The following is a 15070-nucleotide window of genomic DNA, read 5'->3' as shown; positions in this document are numbered from 1 at the left end:
CACTTAAGTCATCTTTACTGTTTAAGATGACAAGAGTGAGCAGACTGAGAGAGATTCGTCCCTCTGGTCCTTCCTCCCAGACATTTACTGGGTCACTTTAATTTCGTAGCAAAGCCTCAGATGCCAAGAGCTGGAGCTGCAGCCCACAGCCTCGTCCTTAGCCCTGCAGGACACAAGCCCAGCCCCAGCCACAGGCACCAGGGACAGGTGCTTTCAGGCAGCTGAATGCTGAATGCTGAAGAAATTCTGTGCAGTGCCACGAATCCTCTCTGCCCTGCCCAGGCACCACAGCAGAAGCAGTCCTTGAGCAGAGGACAAACCAGGCAGGCTCGTCCATTTCCCTTCTAAATACTTCTGCCCCTTTGGCTTAAGAATGTAAGTGCCAACATACTGTGTGCTATCTGAAGCCTCCTGCTTTTAAAACAAAAAGAGTGTTCTACAATGCTTGCCATTGTGAAAAGATGAGTTGCACGCTCTGGATCATAAATACAACCATAAACTTTGTTTAACTGTGATAGCAATGGTATGGCATTAAAACAGACTAAAGCACTAAATAAAATCGATGTGTGTTTAATAACCACAACCGATCTTTCCTTTCCTTGGGTTCTGCACACCAGCAATCACTGCTAACTTCTATTGGCTTAAGTAAGAGAATAGGGTCCCGCAGAGTTCCGCTGCTGTAAGATACTCATGTAAATGAGAACAAGTATTAAGCCCTGCAAGAATCTAAATCTCTACCCACTCCACCTCGTGAGCCTCTCCGGAGCAACAGGGGATTAGCTACATTCATTTTAAATGAACGTCATTTATCTCAAGTATTTAACCAGGAAATCCCACAGAGATGAGCCTCGTCTTCTGGCAGATGCTTCACAGGATCTTGTAACGTTTCTTGTTTATTTGCTTCAAGCAGGACCTGGGCTTTGCCTTTTTCACCTGCCTTACTGGGGTTGTGAAGAAACAGAACAGGTCCTTAACCACATGCCATTCAGATTCATTAACACCTGGCTCCTGTGTGACAGCATCCCATACACAAGCCTGGGAGTGGCATCAATATCAGGTCTGTTTAAACACAATCCAGTGTCAAGCAAATGCCCCGGTCCAGAAAGCCACTGAAAAAATTCCTGCCTTTTTAAAGGGATGTTTCTCCACCAAAGCTGTGAGAGGGAAGGCAGACTCCCTCCCCACCACCTCCAGCCTAAGCACGGCCACTAGCAGAGCAAGGGAAACGTGCACTGCATCCTTTGCAAAGGCTTTACCCTGAGTTCCACGTGTCGCCGAGCTCTTGGGATTTCCAAGACACGAGACTTTCCTCGTGCCACCTGCAGAGGGCTTCCGTGGCCACGGCACAACACCCGGCCACGCCAGGAGGAAGAAACTGAGGCACGAGGGACACACGGGAGGAGAAAAAGAAACTTACACTCCTATGAGCGTACAAAAATCCCCAAACCTGCCCAACAGCACGTGGCCAGCACCATGAGCACCCACCTGCCTTGCTGGCCCCGTGCCCCGAGCCCCCCCTGCAGCCTGCTGCGTGTGGATCCATGTTCCCAATGCAAGCAGTGCGGGCAGCAGCGTGGCCCAGGTAAGTGGCCAGGGAACACCTCCGACCACCTCGAGGGGCTCCTTCCTCGCCTACTTCCCGCAGTCCTGGCGTGGTTCTGCTAGGGAAGGCTTGCTGAGAATGCTGATCTCCCCGCTGCTGTCAGGCAGAGGGAACTGCAGCCCTGCAGGCAGATGTTCGCCCTGGAGAGCGCTTGGGGGAACCTGCGCTCCAACACTGATTAACTTACACCTGTTTCATTTGACTAATTAAAGTCTCTGCACATGACAGAGCAGTGGAAGCAGCGCGCACAGCCTCCCCCTCCTCTGCCCTCCTCGCTGCTGTGGCACCAGGCTGTGGTGGGACAGGGAGCAGACTCAGGCTGGGAAGGTCCCAGAGCAGCAGTCCTGCCGGCAGGTTTTATTTGAGGAACATAAACCAGTCTGATAGGCATCGTAAAGCCACGTCTTTTGTCCCAAACTGCACTCAACATCTTACTCTGTATTAAGCTATCAACTTCAGCAGCACGCTCAAAAAGAACACTCCATACCAATAAGATCAAAAAGCTTTGGGTGTTGTTTCGTGAGGAAGTCACAGCAAACTCCAGGTACTTCTTCAAAGCAGCAGTAAACAAAGTTTTCACAAAGGGGAAGAGAAAAAGGAAAGAGAAAAAAGAAAGGAAAGGGCAGAACCAATGGAGCTGCACACATACAGGCCGAGGTAGACGTGCAGGTCTGCAGGGGAGCTGCTGGAAGGAAACGCTGGTAATGATTCCTCGCACAGCGCATTGTGATTTGTCTTTTTTATGTTCTATATATACTAAATTGATTAATCCCGAGATAAAGCACCTCCTGCCCTCCTGTATCTCATGTGCCGCTGCTAGCAGCTCCTCCAGGCCCCAGGGCAGTATTTCTTCCTGTTTCGCACAGCCTGATCAATTCCACCTCAACGAGGCAGACATTATCACCTCTCCCCCCCGGCAGAATTTGAGACCAGGATGGGAAGAATAATATCACAAACTATAAGCTTGTCTCGGAGTATTTTGCTTATAATGCTGGTTGATATAAAAGGAGCAAGTCTAAAACTATTTATCTGTCTCTGCTTTCATGAGGAATACAAAAAAGACCCGGGGTTATGGTTCTGTTGGGCAGAAATTGATGCGCGCTGCTACAAGGCTGGTTGTGCAGAACACTAAGGACTACACCAAACACACGCAAAACATATCAGAAACCTGTCTGCCTAATGTTAAAAGCAAGAGATATGCTCCCTGTGCCCCGCTGAAAGCTCTGAAGAACCATGTTTGATCATGTAATGCGAACACTCTGTATGTGGGAAAACGGGGAGGAGAAAGGGAAAATATCGATGGCAAAAATAGTTCTGTGCAGCTCACCTTGACCTCGATGAAGTCTGGTTTTCCGAGGGACACCAGGTCAGCGTAGGCTTTCAGCTCATCCACGTTCCAAGCTTTCACCAGCGTCAGCCTATAGACCGTGCGCTGTTGCTGGAAAAATAAAAAACAAAAAGGAAATTACATCAGCAACACACTGACACAGGGATGATGATCCTGACTCCTACACAACTGCTAATAGGAAAAAAAAAACAACACACATTTGTTTATTCCAAGAATGCAGAGGGTAGAACAAAGCAGACCCAGACCTGGAGCCACCTGACCTGTCTGCAGGAGGCAGCTCCGCAGCTGTGAGCCAAGCACCTTCTGCTCTGCAGAGCCTCATCTCCTCTCCACAAAACCCAGGCACTTCATTTCCACGGGAGCTTTTGCTTAACGGGAAAATAACCGGGAGGTTTCTCTTTGATTTGCTTCCCTGGGCATAAAATCTCCCCATGAGCTGCTCTGCGGCTGCTTGCTCCCCTCCAGCTGGATCGCCTGGCTCGGCCACTGCTGGCCAGGCTGAATGAGAACGGTGAGAGCTCTGCAGATATAACTGACCATGGGAGAGCCTGCCCTGCCTGACAACTCTTCCAGCACATGAGGAACAACACGGCAGGGAAAAGGCTCTCCTGTGGTTGGTTATACTGAACGTTTTATTGGAAGCACAAACTGATCATTGAAAATCCTGACCAGGAACCGCTGGCAATGACCCGTGCTTATGATTGCTGTCATGCACGTGCAGTGCTGGCGGCTATGGGAGCAGCACCGTCCCCGTGCAGGGCCAGCTGGGCACTGCCACTGCCACTCCTTGCCACACCAGTGCCTCCTCAGGGTGCCAGAGCAGGTTTATTCCCATGCACAGCTCCAGACAGCCCCCTGAAAACTTTCCCTCTGAGTTATTCCATGCTTCCGTTCCTTGAATTAAGAGATTCTCCCTTACCTACCTATTGGGGTGACACAAGGTTACCCCAGACCAACACCACCTGGGGTGAGCACACACACTATTCAGCTTATTCCACTTTTTTCAATGCAGAATGATGAGATCACAAGAACACCTGCTATCAAACAGAGCTTTCCATCACAAAACCTCAGACCTTTACCCGCCTGCAGCATCCCACTGGCCAGGAGCAGATCCCAGGCACTGAGCTCAGAGCTCTGTTAAAAACACACCCCATCGTCCCTCCCCAAATCAAGCACACATTTCCCACTGCCTCCCCAGCTCCAGCCCTGTTTTACTTCTCAGGGTGCCCCTGACCTATGAGCAACCTCAGAACAGCAAGGGGCAAATCCTTAGGGTGCTGGGCACAGAGAGCTCAGGCCAATGTGTGCAGAGTGCTCCCAACGCACCCACTGCCCGCGGCCCACGGTCCCCAAGCACCAGGAGACAAACTAAGAGAGGACTGGATTCCTGAAAGGATCCAATGGTGTTTTGAGAAAATAATTTTGTAATGTAGCGTCTTTAAGGTAAGTCTATGGAAGAGTAGCTTTAATTAAAGAACTACTGAGAGAATGATTACTGAAGGTCAATTACGTGAATTGAAATACATAGCCTCTGCTTTATGTGTAGCTTATAAAAACATACCGAGAAATGAGAGACTGCAAAAATAAACGCATCATTTGCCATCTAACAAGGAAAGGGGAAACCAGAGGGAAAATATTTAACAAGAGAACAACTGATATGTGCAGGCCCGTCAATCGCCTGATGTGATTAGGCACCCAATTAGTCGAGAAATGTCTCCCCAAAGGTCAGCTCTCGGCGGTAAACAAAGGCAGGCAGCACTCAACGAAGTCCCACCCCAGCAGCAGCCTCCAGAGCCTGCAGACAGACCCAGCCAGCAGGGCCAGCCCCAAGGACCATGTCCCACTGCAGTCAGCACGCTGCGGCCCAACGCAACGCATCGTTTTCCAGTTGGTTAATTTAGTAGGAGGTTACGGATAGGACACGAGGCCTCAAGTTGTGCCAGGGGACATTTGGGTTGGATATTAGGAAGAATTTATTCTCTGAAAAAGTGGTGATGCTGTGGCACGGGGAGTGGTGGGGTCACTGTCCCCAGAGGTGTTCCAGAACCACGGGGATGTGGCACTGAGGGACGTGGGCAGCGGGCATGGTGGGGTGGGTTGAGGTTGGAACTGACGATCTTTTCCAACCTTAATGATTCTATCTGGGGTTAAAATAAGAGCAAATTTACGGGCATCTGTGTTGGGTATGGAAACAGAAACTCGGCAAGGAGCAACTGAGGCAAATCCCTCCTGCTAAAGCAGAAGAGGAGTGTGACCGCTGCTGCATCACTAGTGCATCACTGGGGGCAGGAAAAATAGCACAACAGAAAGCCCCACTGGCAGGGAGCAGTGAAATACAGGAAATGTTTAGTGGGAGGTGGGAGAAAGTCTTACAAATCTGCTTGATCTTGATGCAGCTGGCATTCATTAATGGGTGAATGTGAAGACAACATACAGGTTAATGGGATGCTGGAGACAGGCCCAGCAGAAACTGGTCTCAAGTGCTGGAATTGAGCAGGAAGAATATCATCAATAGACCTATGGGTAGATCCAGCAGACTAATGACACTGTCCCCCCCCTGTCCCCGTGGGCAGGGCAATGTGCCAACGGCACCACAGCCCATAGGAGCCCTGGTGTCTGCCTGCGGCTCAGGAGCGAGCTGCTCATGTTCCCTGTCAAATAGAACAGAAGCAATGCATTAAAAAAAAAAAAATAACCACAAGGCTTTTCTACTCAAGCATGCGTGAAATCAGCTTGTAGATTAACAAACACGGCTGTTAAAGAGGAAACAAATGCACTTGGTTGTTATCAGGCAATCCTGCACTTAGGGCCGTCACCAAGACCTTATGGCACCGAGGACGGCTTGTCACAGACCCAAAGAATTATAGAATAATATCCCGAGTTGGATGGGACACACAAAGATCACTGAATCCAACCCCTGGCCCCACACACCACCACCCAAAACCAAACTCTGTGTCTGGGAGCACTGTCCAACCACTCCTTGAGCTCCAGCAACTCGGGGCTGTGCTGCTCCTCACACGTCTTGTCCTACCAGCCCCTTCCCCATCTCCATAGTCCTCCTCTGGACACTCTCTAATAGTTTCATGTCCCTTTTGTACTGGCAGAAACGATGGATCAGAGGGACTGAGGGGCTAATGCTGCAAAGAGTTACCTTCAAGTAATCCTTACAAACACACAGTCCTGTTTTATTAATGGATTATTTGTATTTGGTTGTACAATAGGACCCCAGGAGATTCTCTTAAGCACTAAAAACCAAGAAAGAAGAGCTTAAACCCCGAGAATTTAATGATCTAAATTTTCTGATCCCAAAACATCAGGAAATAACAACAGATTGCAACGCTTTCTGCCCCACGTTTCCAGGAAAAACAACTCTGATTCACTTTAGAATAACATGTATAAAAGAAAGTCAATATAGCAACAAACCTTGGGAACCGGGGGAAAGCTGAGGAGCCCAACACATGGATGGCCAAGGGCTAGAGCGGGGGGGGGGGGGGGCAAAGGAAAGGGGATGGCAGAAGAAACGCTATTTGCTCATAAAGAAATACCTGGTGCAACCGGACCCTTCCAAGAGCAATGGAAAGGGGAGATGGGCACAAGCTGAAGGACAGCAAACTGCACCACTGCCAGGACAGTGCAACAACAGGTTCTTCCAAAGTCTATTATGGGAGGAGGACCAAGGGCAGCACCTCCTCAGTGAACAATTCAGTGCTTCAGAGAATGCTCCCTTTGGTGAGACACAGAGAGCTCAACGAAAGGGCTTGGGGTGCAATGGAAAGCATGCACCATGGCTGAGCAGCCCCAATTCAGCAGGAGCCCTACCGACCTCCCTGCAGGCTGCAGTCAATGGGAGGGCTGATAACCAGCAATTCAGACCTTAATGAAGAACCAGGAGCATGGGGAAAAGAGCATCCAGGTATGCTAAAGAAAAGCTATTCAGGGCTGGGGAAGTCAGAATAACTTGCAGAAGGTAATGCAATAAAAGCTCGGAGCGCATCACAGTGGCAGTGTGCTGCTGTGCCCACAGCACCCTGCTGTTCTGAGCCATTACGTTAATCCAGCTGTGCAAATTGGGAGCATTCATCAGCAATTTTCAGCTTTTTCCTGGTGGAGATCGTGCCTGAAGAACGCGCTTTACAAAGAGCCGACCTGAGAAAGGGAACACCCAAGTAACAGACTATTAAAAGGATTTTTATCTTTGCAGTTTGGAACCTAATGAAGCTGCAGTCCCCCTGCAAGGCAAGGCACTGGGCTGCTGGGCTCTGCTGCCAGGGATCTCATCCTCCACCTCTACGAGGAGCACAGCAAGGCCACTGCAGGCAGGGCATGGGGCATTTCCTGCCCAGCCTGCCGCTAAGGAGCTGGGTCTGCAGCCCCCTGGGAAGCCCGGGACCATTGCTGGGTCGCTGCACCCATCTGGGCTCCATGCCCCAGGATCCCAGCAACAAGCAGTGGCCCCCAGGGTTGGTCTCGGGACTGTGGCTCTTCAACACCTTTATCAGTGACACAGACGATGGGATTGAGTGCACCCTCAGCAACGCTGCTGACATCACCAAGCGGTGTGGTGCAGTTGATAGGACAGAAGGAAGAGATGCTATCCAGGGGGAACTGGACAGGCTTGAAAAGTGGGCCCGTGTGAACCGAATGAGGTTCAAGAAGGCCAAGTGCACGGTGCTGCCCTTGGGTCGGGCAATGCCCGGTATGAGTACAGACTGGGAGCAGAACTTCCCGAGGGCAGCACCGAGGAGAAGGACTTGGGGCCCAGATAGAGGAAAGACTCAGCAGTTTTACACAAATTGCCTTCACCTTCCCAAACCTCTGCTCTGATTATCACAGCAGAATTCTCTAAAAAACAGCAGTGTGGGACAGTATGCAGTAGTTGGTCCATCAAAGGACTAATAGAAATATAGATTACTGACCCAGAAATACCTTCAAACAGTGAAAACACCGAGCACGCCCCTTGGTACGCACCACATCTGACTGGGTGCCCCCTCCCCATGTCTTTCAGGCCTCATTCTTTGGAGGACACACAGCAGCACACTGAGCAGGGCTACCACCACTACTTCTCAGTGCATTCTAAAATGATGTAGCAGCCATCATGCTTATATAACGGGGTCCAAAAAGGTAAACAACAAAGGCCAGCTTGGCCTTCTGTGCCACAATGAACACCTCAGACACAGGAATGAAGAACCAACCTGGTGAAAAGCAGGATTTGCCCTTTAGGCAGCTCTCAGTAACTTCTTCTCGAGCTATCCTAAAAAGCATTGCATCCCTTGAATACTAAAACGGGGCAGAAGGAACAACTAAACGAACAGAGTTGTGGGAACGACACTTCCTATAACAAAATAGTTCTTTAACTGGCTCTAAAGTCCAGCATCTTTTGTTTCATGCCCTGGTCCCTGATGGTAGCATCAGTGCCCCGTGGCCGGGGCTCAAAGCAGCACTGGGGCTGGCAGACCGATGCGGCTCCTTTCTCCATCCAGCCCAGGGCAGTCGAGACACAGCTGAAGCCACCGAGACCCAGGTGGTTACCTTTTCCTTTGAAACCACCCTACAACGTTCCTAGTCTTAAAACATTTGCAAGTGAGCATTGTCTGTATGCACAGATTTTCCCTCCGGCCAAATCTCAAAGCCAAACCGCCCAGCACAGCTCAGACAGAGCCCACGAGGTGACGCCGCTCCTGGCCTCCACTGTCCCAGAATATGTTAATAAAGGTTTGGCATGTCAGCTTGACAAAGTGCTCCCTTCTTGCTTCAATAACCAAGAGAGATTTGGGCTTTTTTTTTTCCCCCAAAAAATCATTTCTTTTTAATTCCCTCTTCAACATTCATCTTTTCATAGATTGAGCAACGTTATTCTTCATAAACCACCCAAGGCCCAAGCTCAGGGGGGAGAGGGAGAGGTGAGCATGCTGGCGTGCTGCAGGGATGGATGCTTTGTGTGCTGGGGCAGGGAAGTGGCAGCAGCAGGATTTGATCCTATGGGACAGCAGGAGGTGGCAGCAAGCATCAATGTTGCAGTGGTATCATGCAAGATTCCCATTCTTACAGCCTGGGCATCCAGTGAGGAGGTGGGGTCACCGTCCCTGGACGTGTTCCAGAACCATGGGGATGTGGCACTGAGGGATGTGGGCAGTGGGCACGGTGGGGGTGAGCTGGGGTTGGACTTGGGGATCTTAGTGGTCATTTCCAACCTCAGTGACGGGATGATTCTACAAGATCCTCACCTTGGCTCGTGGTCACTTAAACATGCTCTTTTAATGACACAACACTCTCCTACTGTTTGGAAATTAACACAAAACCCCAACTTTGGTTTAGAATTCCCAGTTTACAGCCAGATATCCAGAACACTCATATACCTCCCTTTGATATAGATGAATTTCTAGCAATACTCTAGACTTTACGTTCAAAGACCCATCAGAATAAATCCATATTTCACAGCTAATGACACTCAAGCAGCAAAACCAATATTGCTAATAGGAACGCTGCTTTTCCTAACGGCAAAAAGCAGTCTAGAGGGAGAAGAAATTAAGGTGCAGGCTCAGAGCAAAAATTGCTCTTTCCCTCACCCGACTTCACAGACCCTTTGCAGGTATTAGAAGATAAAGAGAAAGCCACTTCAAAAGCCAGCTTCAGTTTCATTAATATTTTTATTTTCCTTCAATGAAAGTCTCAACTTGCAAGCTGACTTCCCACCATGTTTTCAGAGCTTCCCAGCTGGCAAGGAGCAGCAAACAGCCCGACAGCTGACAGCACGTGCCACCCCACAGTGGGACCAGCCGTCCCCCAGCCACTTGCTTTGCCTCCCGTGCTCAGGTTATGCAACGCTTTGCTAGGCAAGCATGTCCTGAATAAAGATATCAAAGCAATTTTCACACTTGGAAATTACTTGTCGCAGGGATGTGATCGGAAAAAAAAAAAAAAAAAATCCCTGCAGCCAAGCATCTATTCACCATATTCAGCAACACGCATCTTTATGCATAAAACCCATGAAGGATGAAAGATCCAAAACGCAGCAAAAGGAAGGCTGAAATGCCAGCACGGCCCAGATTTCACAGCTCCCCAAAGCCTTCCAGTTCAGCCTGGAGACAGCGCAGGTTCAGAGAGCCCACAAGACACATTCTGCCTCCCCCGGCCTCACCACGCTCATGGGAGAGCATCAGCAGGAAGAAACTCAGTGCCCTTGCAAGGATGGCAGATTAATCTATTATTTTTTTTGGCAACCGGGACCCTCCCCTTAAATAAAGGGCTCACCCCTTCGCTCAGGCTCATCCATCACCGCACCCAGCCCTGAGCGCTGCAGTGAGAGACATCCTCCTGAAGTCACATTGCAGGCACCTGTGAGTGTTCTGCCGGGCAGATTTGCACAGCAGAGGGTTTCTTTTTTTTTTCCTTCAAAGATTAACTCAGCTCAGAGCACAGAAGTTTTCAGCTTCCTTTCTTCAGGCTAATACCATCATTAAAGCGAAAAAGTTGAATAGTTTATGCTGCGTAGGTATCTACTAAGACATACATTGTTGAGCATTTGCTATTAATACACCAGTTTAAAGCAAGTCGAGGCTTTGTCTTCACTGCTAAAAAAGGTGCATTTTACCATGGGATAATTAGTGCATGAGCTACTCTGCTGTAAAACCAGAGCAAAGCTCGGGATTCAACTTTGCTGCTCAAAACAGGAGAGTGCTCCACTGCAGCACCTACCTGGGGCCAGCACCACCGCCCCACGTCTCCATGCCCAAGCTTTCACAACACGACAGCTGCCCTGAAACTGCTCTGAAACGCTGTACCTAACTGACACCACGCATTTCTTACTGTTGCACAGCGCTCAAAATAAAAACTCAAAAAGCTACCGTCAACAATATGCATTGCCCTCTTACCTTCCTGAATGAGCATCCTAAGTCATGCTGCGCTCCATATCACTCTTCCTGTACTTGCCATCTATTGCTCGTAATCTACTTTATTGCTTTGTACTTTGGTAGTAATTTCTCAGTTTTAGTTTGAAATCTCTACAAATAAAGCCATGTACAGTAACAGCTTTGTTCTGAGACCTGAGAATGTTTCGGAGTAAATCAGAACCATGACTGCCCCTTATCCATTTTCGGCAGACTCACTTTTAATACACTCACTCTTGTAAATCACCGGTGACAATATTGCTGCGATTAATTATTGCCTTTTATGGTATCTAGAGCAGTTTCAAGGAGCTACGTAAAATTTATACCCAAGGAAAGAAAAAAAATGCAGCGCAATGTAACTTCAAATAAAACAGCATTAGAACAGACCGCATCGACCCATCAGCAAAACCACGTGGAGCTTGCCGCGAAGCAGACCTGCAGTATTTCATTGCCTTGGGGAAGGAGCATGCTTAGCACTGAACAGACAGAAAAAGCACGAGCACGGGGTGGTGCCACTGACTCTAAAAGGACAAAAAGCAGGAGCTTGGCAGGGGCTGTTCTCTGAAAGAGCAGTGGTGCATCAGCACAGGCTGCCCAGGGAGTGGTGGGGTCACCAGAACTATGGGGATGTGGCACTGAGGGACGTGGTGATGGGCACGGAGGGGGTGGGCTGGGGTTGGATTTGATGATCTTGGAGGTCTTTTCCAACCTTAATGATTCTGTGACTCTATGAGGCATTCAGCCCCTGTAACGGGGAAGAGTTGGAGCCACCTCACAGCTTTGCTTTATGTACCCCCAAAGAGGCACATGTCCCCTCTACGGCTCCACGCTGCCATGTCCCTCTGTCCCCACAGAGCACACCACAGGCTCGGTGCTGCCCTGTGCAGGATGGTCCCAGCGAGGCACTGCTTCGAGCATCGCCCCAAAGCACAGCTGCAGCCCTGGGGGTCGAGAGCAGGGTGATACTAAAGCAGAGTACAGGCAAGGAGGAAGGAGAAGAGACAAGAAGGGAAACTGGCCTTGAACAACGACCTGTGGAACATCCTAACGTACAGAGAACTTAAGGAAAAAGCCTGAATGGTGCTGATCTGCATAAAGGAAGTGATGGAGAAAACCAGTTTAACAAGAGGCCAACTTCAGCCAAATGCTTTTGGCTGAAGAAGGCACCAAGCATTCAGCAGCACACAGATCCAATGGAGGAACCCAGTCTCCCCATGGCAGCTGCCAGGTGCTCTGTATTTTTAAGCCATCCTAGCAGTTATTTATACATCCAGAGACTTGGATGCTTCATGACGGACCTCTGTGGTGTGAAATCTCAGCCAGGAAAACAAAGTCCCCTGACATTCGCAGGGCTCTAACAGAATGCTCCTCAGAATCGGTGCTTTTTGTTCAGCAATGGGAGACGTGGGACAAGGAAAACAAACTGCATTCTAACAAATCCCGTCATAACGATGGCTTCAGTTGGCAGCTGCAGGATAATGGAAGAGCAGAGGACATCGTGGCTGTAAAGTGAAGAGAGAATTCACGACATGGACATTGGCTATCTCAAAACAACAAACCAGCAATGCAACGTGGAAGAGTGATGAAAGCAGAGATTCATCTGCCATAAAACTGCAAGGACCTCATTAAAAACCACTCTCGCCGTTTGTGAAGCAAAGGGTAATATTTTTCTTCAGGGTTCTGTCCAAATGAACTGAAAATAAAAGTAAATAAACTAAAAATAAAAGTGAAAGCCCCGACACAAATTGCTGAAGATTCTGCCCATTCCATTGAACAAATAACAACACAAGTGAGGAGGCTGAAATAGAATTTCTCTTACGGGGGAAGCACTCTAAACAAGAAAGAAATCTTGTAAAGCCTTAATTCAGGAGTTTACAAGCTGAAGTAACGAATGTAATGCAAAGGTGAGCAAGCCTTCAGCATGTCCACTGCCCATTCTATTAGAGCTCGCTGTCCTACCAGCAGGAGACAGGGCTAAGAGCACTCCTGCCTGGTGCTGGGGAGCAGCAGTGCCAGGAAGTGACACAAGGATCACTCCCTACAGCTCAACTCCAGGAAAAATTGTGGAATGCAGCCACTGCAGGGCAGACAGCGGTACCCAAGCTCTTCAGTCCCAGCCCTATCCATTTCCACCCCCAATGAAGCTGCTCCAGGCTCACAGCCAGCATCATGGTGCGCGCCACCAAGCCTGCAACCAGCAGGGCAGGCACCCTTCCTGCTTGCAAAGGGGCTGTCACCGCTGCTCTGTGCAGCACCCCAGTGCCTCTGCCCCCAGGTGCATACTCCCGTGGGATCATGCAGAGCTCCCATGTGCCCCTGTGCAGTGCCCTGCTGTCCCCAGTTCACCTGGAGTGCAGTATGGCTGTGCCACATCTGCACGTCAGCTGTCCTCACACAGCTGCACCAGAAGCAGCGCATGGAAATGTCGAACTTCGAGAAGAATCAGAGGGATTTGCTCAGCTGGCAGGAGCTGGGTGGAGAGGAAAGAGAACACCTTACGTAGCAGAAGCCATCCGAAGTCACACCAAATCAGGGCCCTGCTGCATGGCACATTCCTGCAGAGCAGAAGGGGAGCAGCTGGCTGCACACACCTGCCTGAATGCAAGCCTCAGGCACAAGGTACCACCCCTCACCCTCTGTAAGCACCCTCTCCTCACCTGGGCTCTGGTTTTAGAACTAAACAGTTGAGGATGACTGACATAGCAGATTCCCCACCACACAGACTGATGAGTAGCCAAGAGTTATTCTGGGATAACAACAAAGGGAGACCCCTCCCAGATTATTCAGTTCAGCAATGGCATCTATTGCAGTTTGAAAAGGTTGAACCGAAAGGTTTGAGGGAGGCCAAGTTTGCCCATCACAAAGGCCTTTGCTGCATGAGAAATGAGAAATAAATCACCTTTGATTTGCCAATTTGCTTTGACCTTTTACTAATTACCAGCTTTCTGTATTGAAGTATGTACAAGACAATAAATCCCAGAAGTTTATCTGAAAGGCACTCCAGCAACTCAGCAGCTTCATAAGACTCTGACTCCGTGTGGTGTAATTTCTGCATTTCTTCCACTGGCAAATCTAACAGCACTTTTGTCCAAGGAGAAAACACAGAACTTGGCTCTCAAGCACACAACCTGCAAGTCAACAAGGCTTAGTGGGGGTGATGTCAGCAGCAATGGAATAAGGGATGGGGCACGAGGGTCGGGAGGTCGCAGACTGCCCTGCTGATCACAGCATCCTTTAGGACAGTGTTACACCTACCTGCCACGATCCTGCCCTAAAAGAGAAGTGGAGGACCCACCATAGCTAACTCCTTCGGAGAGGATTTCTCAGCCCTCCGAAGCAATCCATCCTCCTGGTTGGGTTCACCTCACTGGGGATCAGTGCTCTCTTCCCATAAAATCCATTTTCTCATTTGCATCAATCTTACACTCACCCTGAGATAACAGATCAGTCCTGCAGATGCTTTGTCAACTCGTCCCTCCTGAAATGTCAAATGAGTGGATTCAATGACCCAAATGAACACTTCTGATCTCAGACACTGCACTGGAGCCATCGATACGTGGTCAGCGAGAAGAGGAATTCAGCAGTAATGTGTTCAGCAGAACGGAACGTTACGCAGTGCTCTGCACAACCCCAACCCGCAGCATTTGGCCCAGCTACTTCAACTTTATAGGCTGAAATAAAAACGTGCTTTAAAATAAACCGCAGATATAACTTTATTTTGTCTAGGTGCCACGAGCAGGATTTTAGACGCGCTCTTTCCTTCTTGAGATTGCACAAAAACGCACGCACGCTGCCTCTTCCCAGAGTGCTTTAAATAAGGACTATTGCTCCACTCCACAAGCAGAGGGTGAAGAAGTGGGATGCCATCCCCAGGGTGCGGAGGCTGCCAGGGCAGCGCTGTCTGCCAGAGCCAAGCCCCGCAGAACAGAGCATCCCCTTGGACAAAATTCTCTAACCAAGTGTCCAGGTCTCCTGCAGCCTCTAGGAAGAGTCTCAAGGCAAAAGAAAGATCATGTTTAATTAAGGGCAGGAGCTATGAATGCATCTAATGAGAGGGCTAGCAGCGCAAGAGGTGAGCTGCAGCCCCTCTGCAGCTCTAGCTTTCCCTGCTAAGGAAGGAGCAGCCAAGCCAGGAGGAGCTGATGGGGAGAAAGGACAGGCTGCCCAGGGAAATGCTGGGGTCACCGTCCCTGGAGGTGTTCAGGAACCGTGTAGATGTGGCACTGAAGGATG

The 15070-nt window shown here is 49.5% G+C and overlaps 1 protein-coding gene across 3 annotated transcripts in view; it reads right to left on the bottom strand.

Moving 5' to 3' along the window:
- The window catches only part of TYW1 (tRNA-yW synthesizing protein 1 homolog), a 77860-nt gene that overhangs the window by 14144 nt on the left and 48646 nt on the right, over window positions 1–15070 (bottom strand). For all 3 annotated transcript variants that reach the window (XM_021415422.1, XM_021415421.1, XM_021415420.1), the window contains exon 14: window positions 2931–3041. In XM_021415422.1, the coding sequence (XP_021271097.1) occupies window positions 2931–3041 (111 nt within the window). The remainder of the gene's footprint in view (window positions 1–2930; window positions 3042–15070) is intronic.

This window comes from Numida meleagris, chromosome 18, assembly GCF_002078875.1.
Source record: "Numida meleagris isolate 19003 breed g44 Domestic line chromosome 18, NumMel1.0, whole genome shotgun sequence".
Taxonomy (NCBI): domain Eukaryota; kingdom Metazoa; phylum Chordata; class Aves; order Galliformes; family Numididae; genus Numida; species Numida meleagris.
This window is presented reverse-complemented; position numbering and strand designations above follow the sequence as displayed.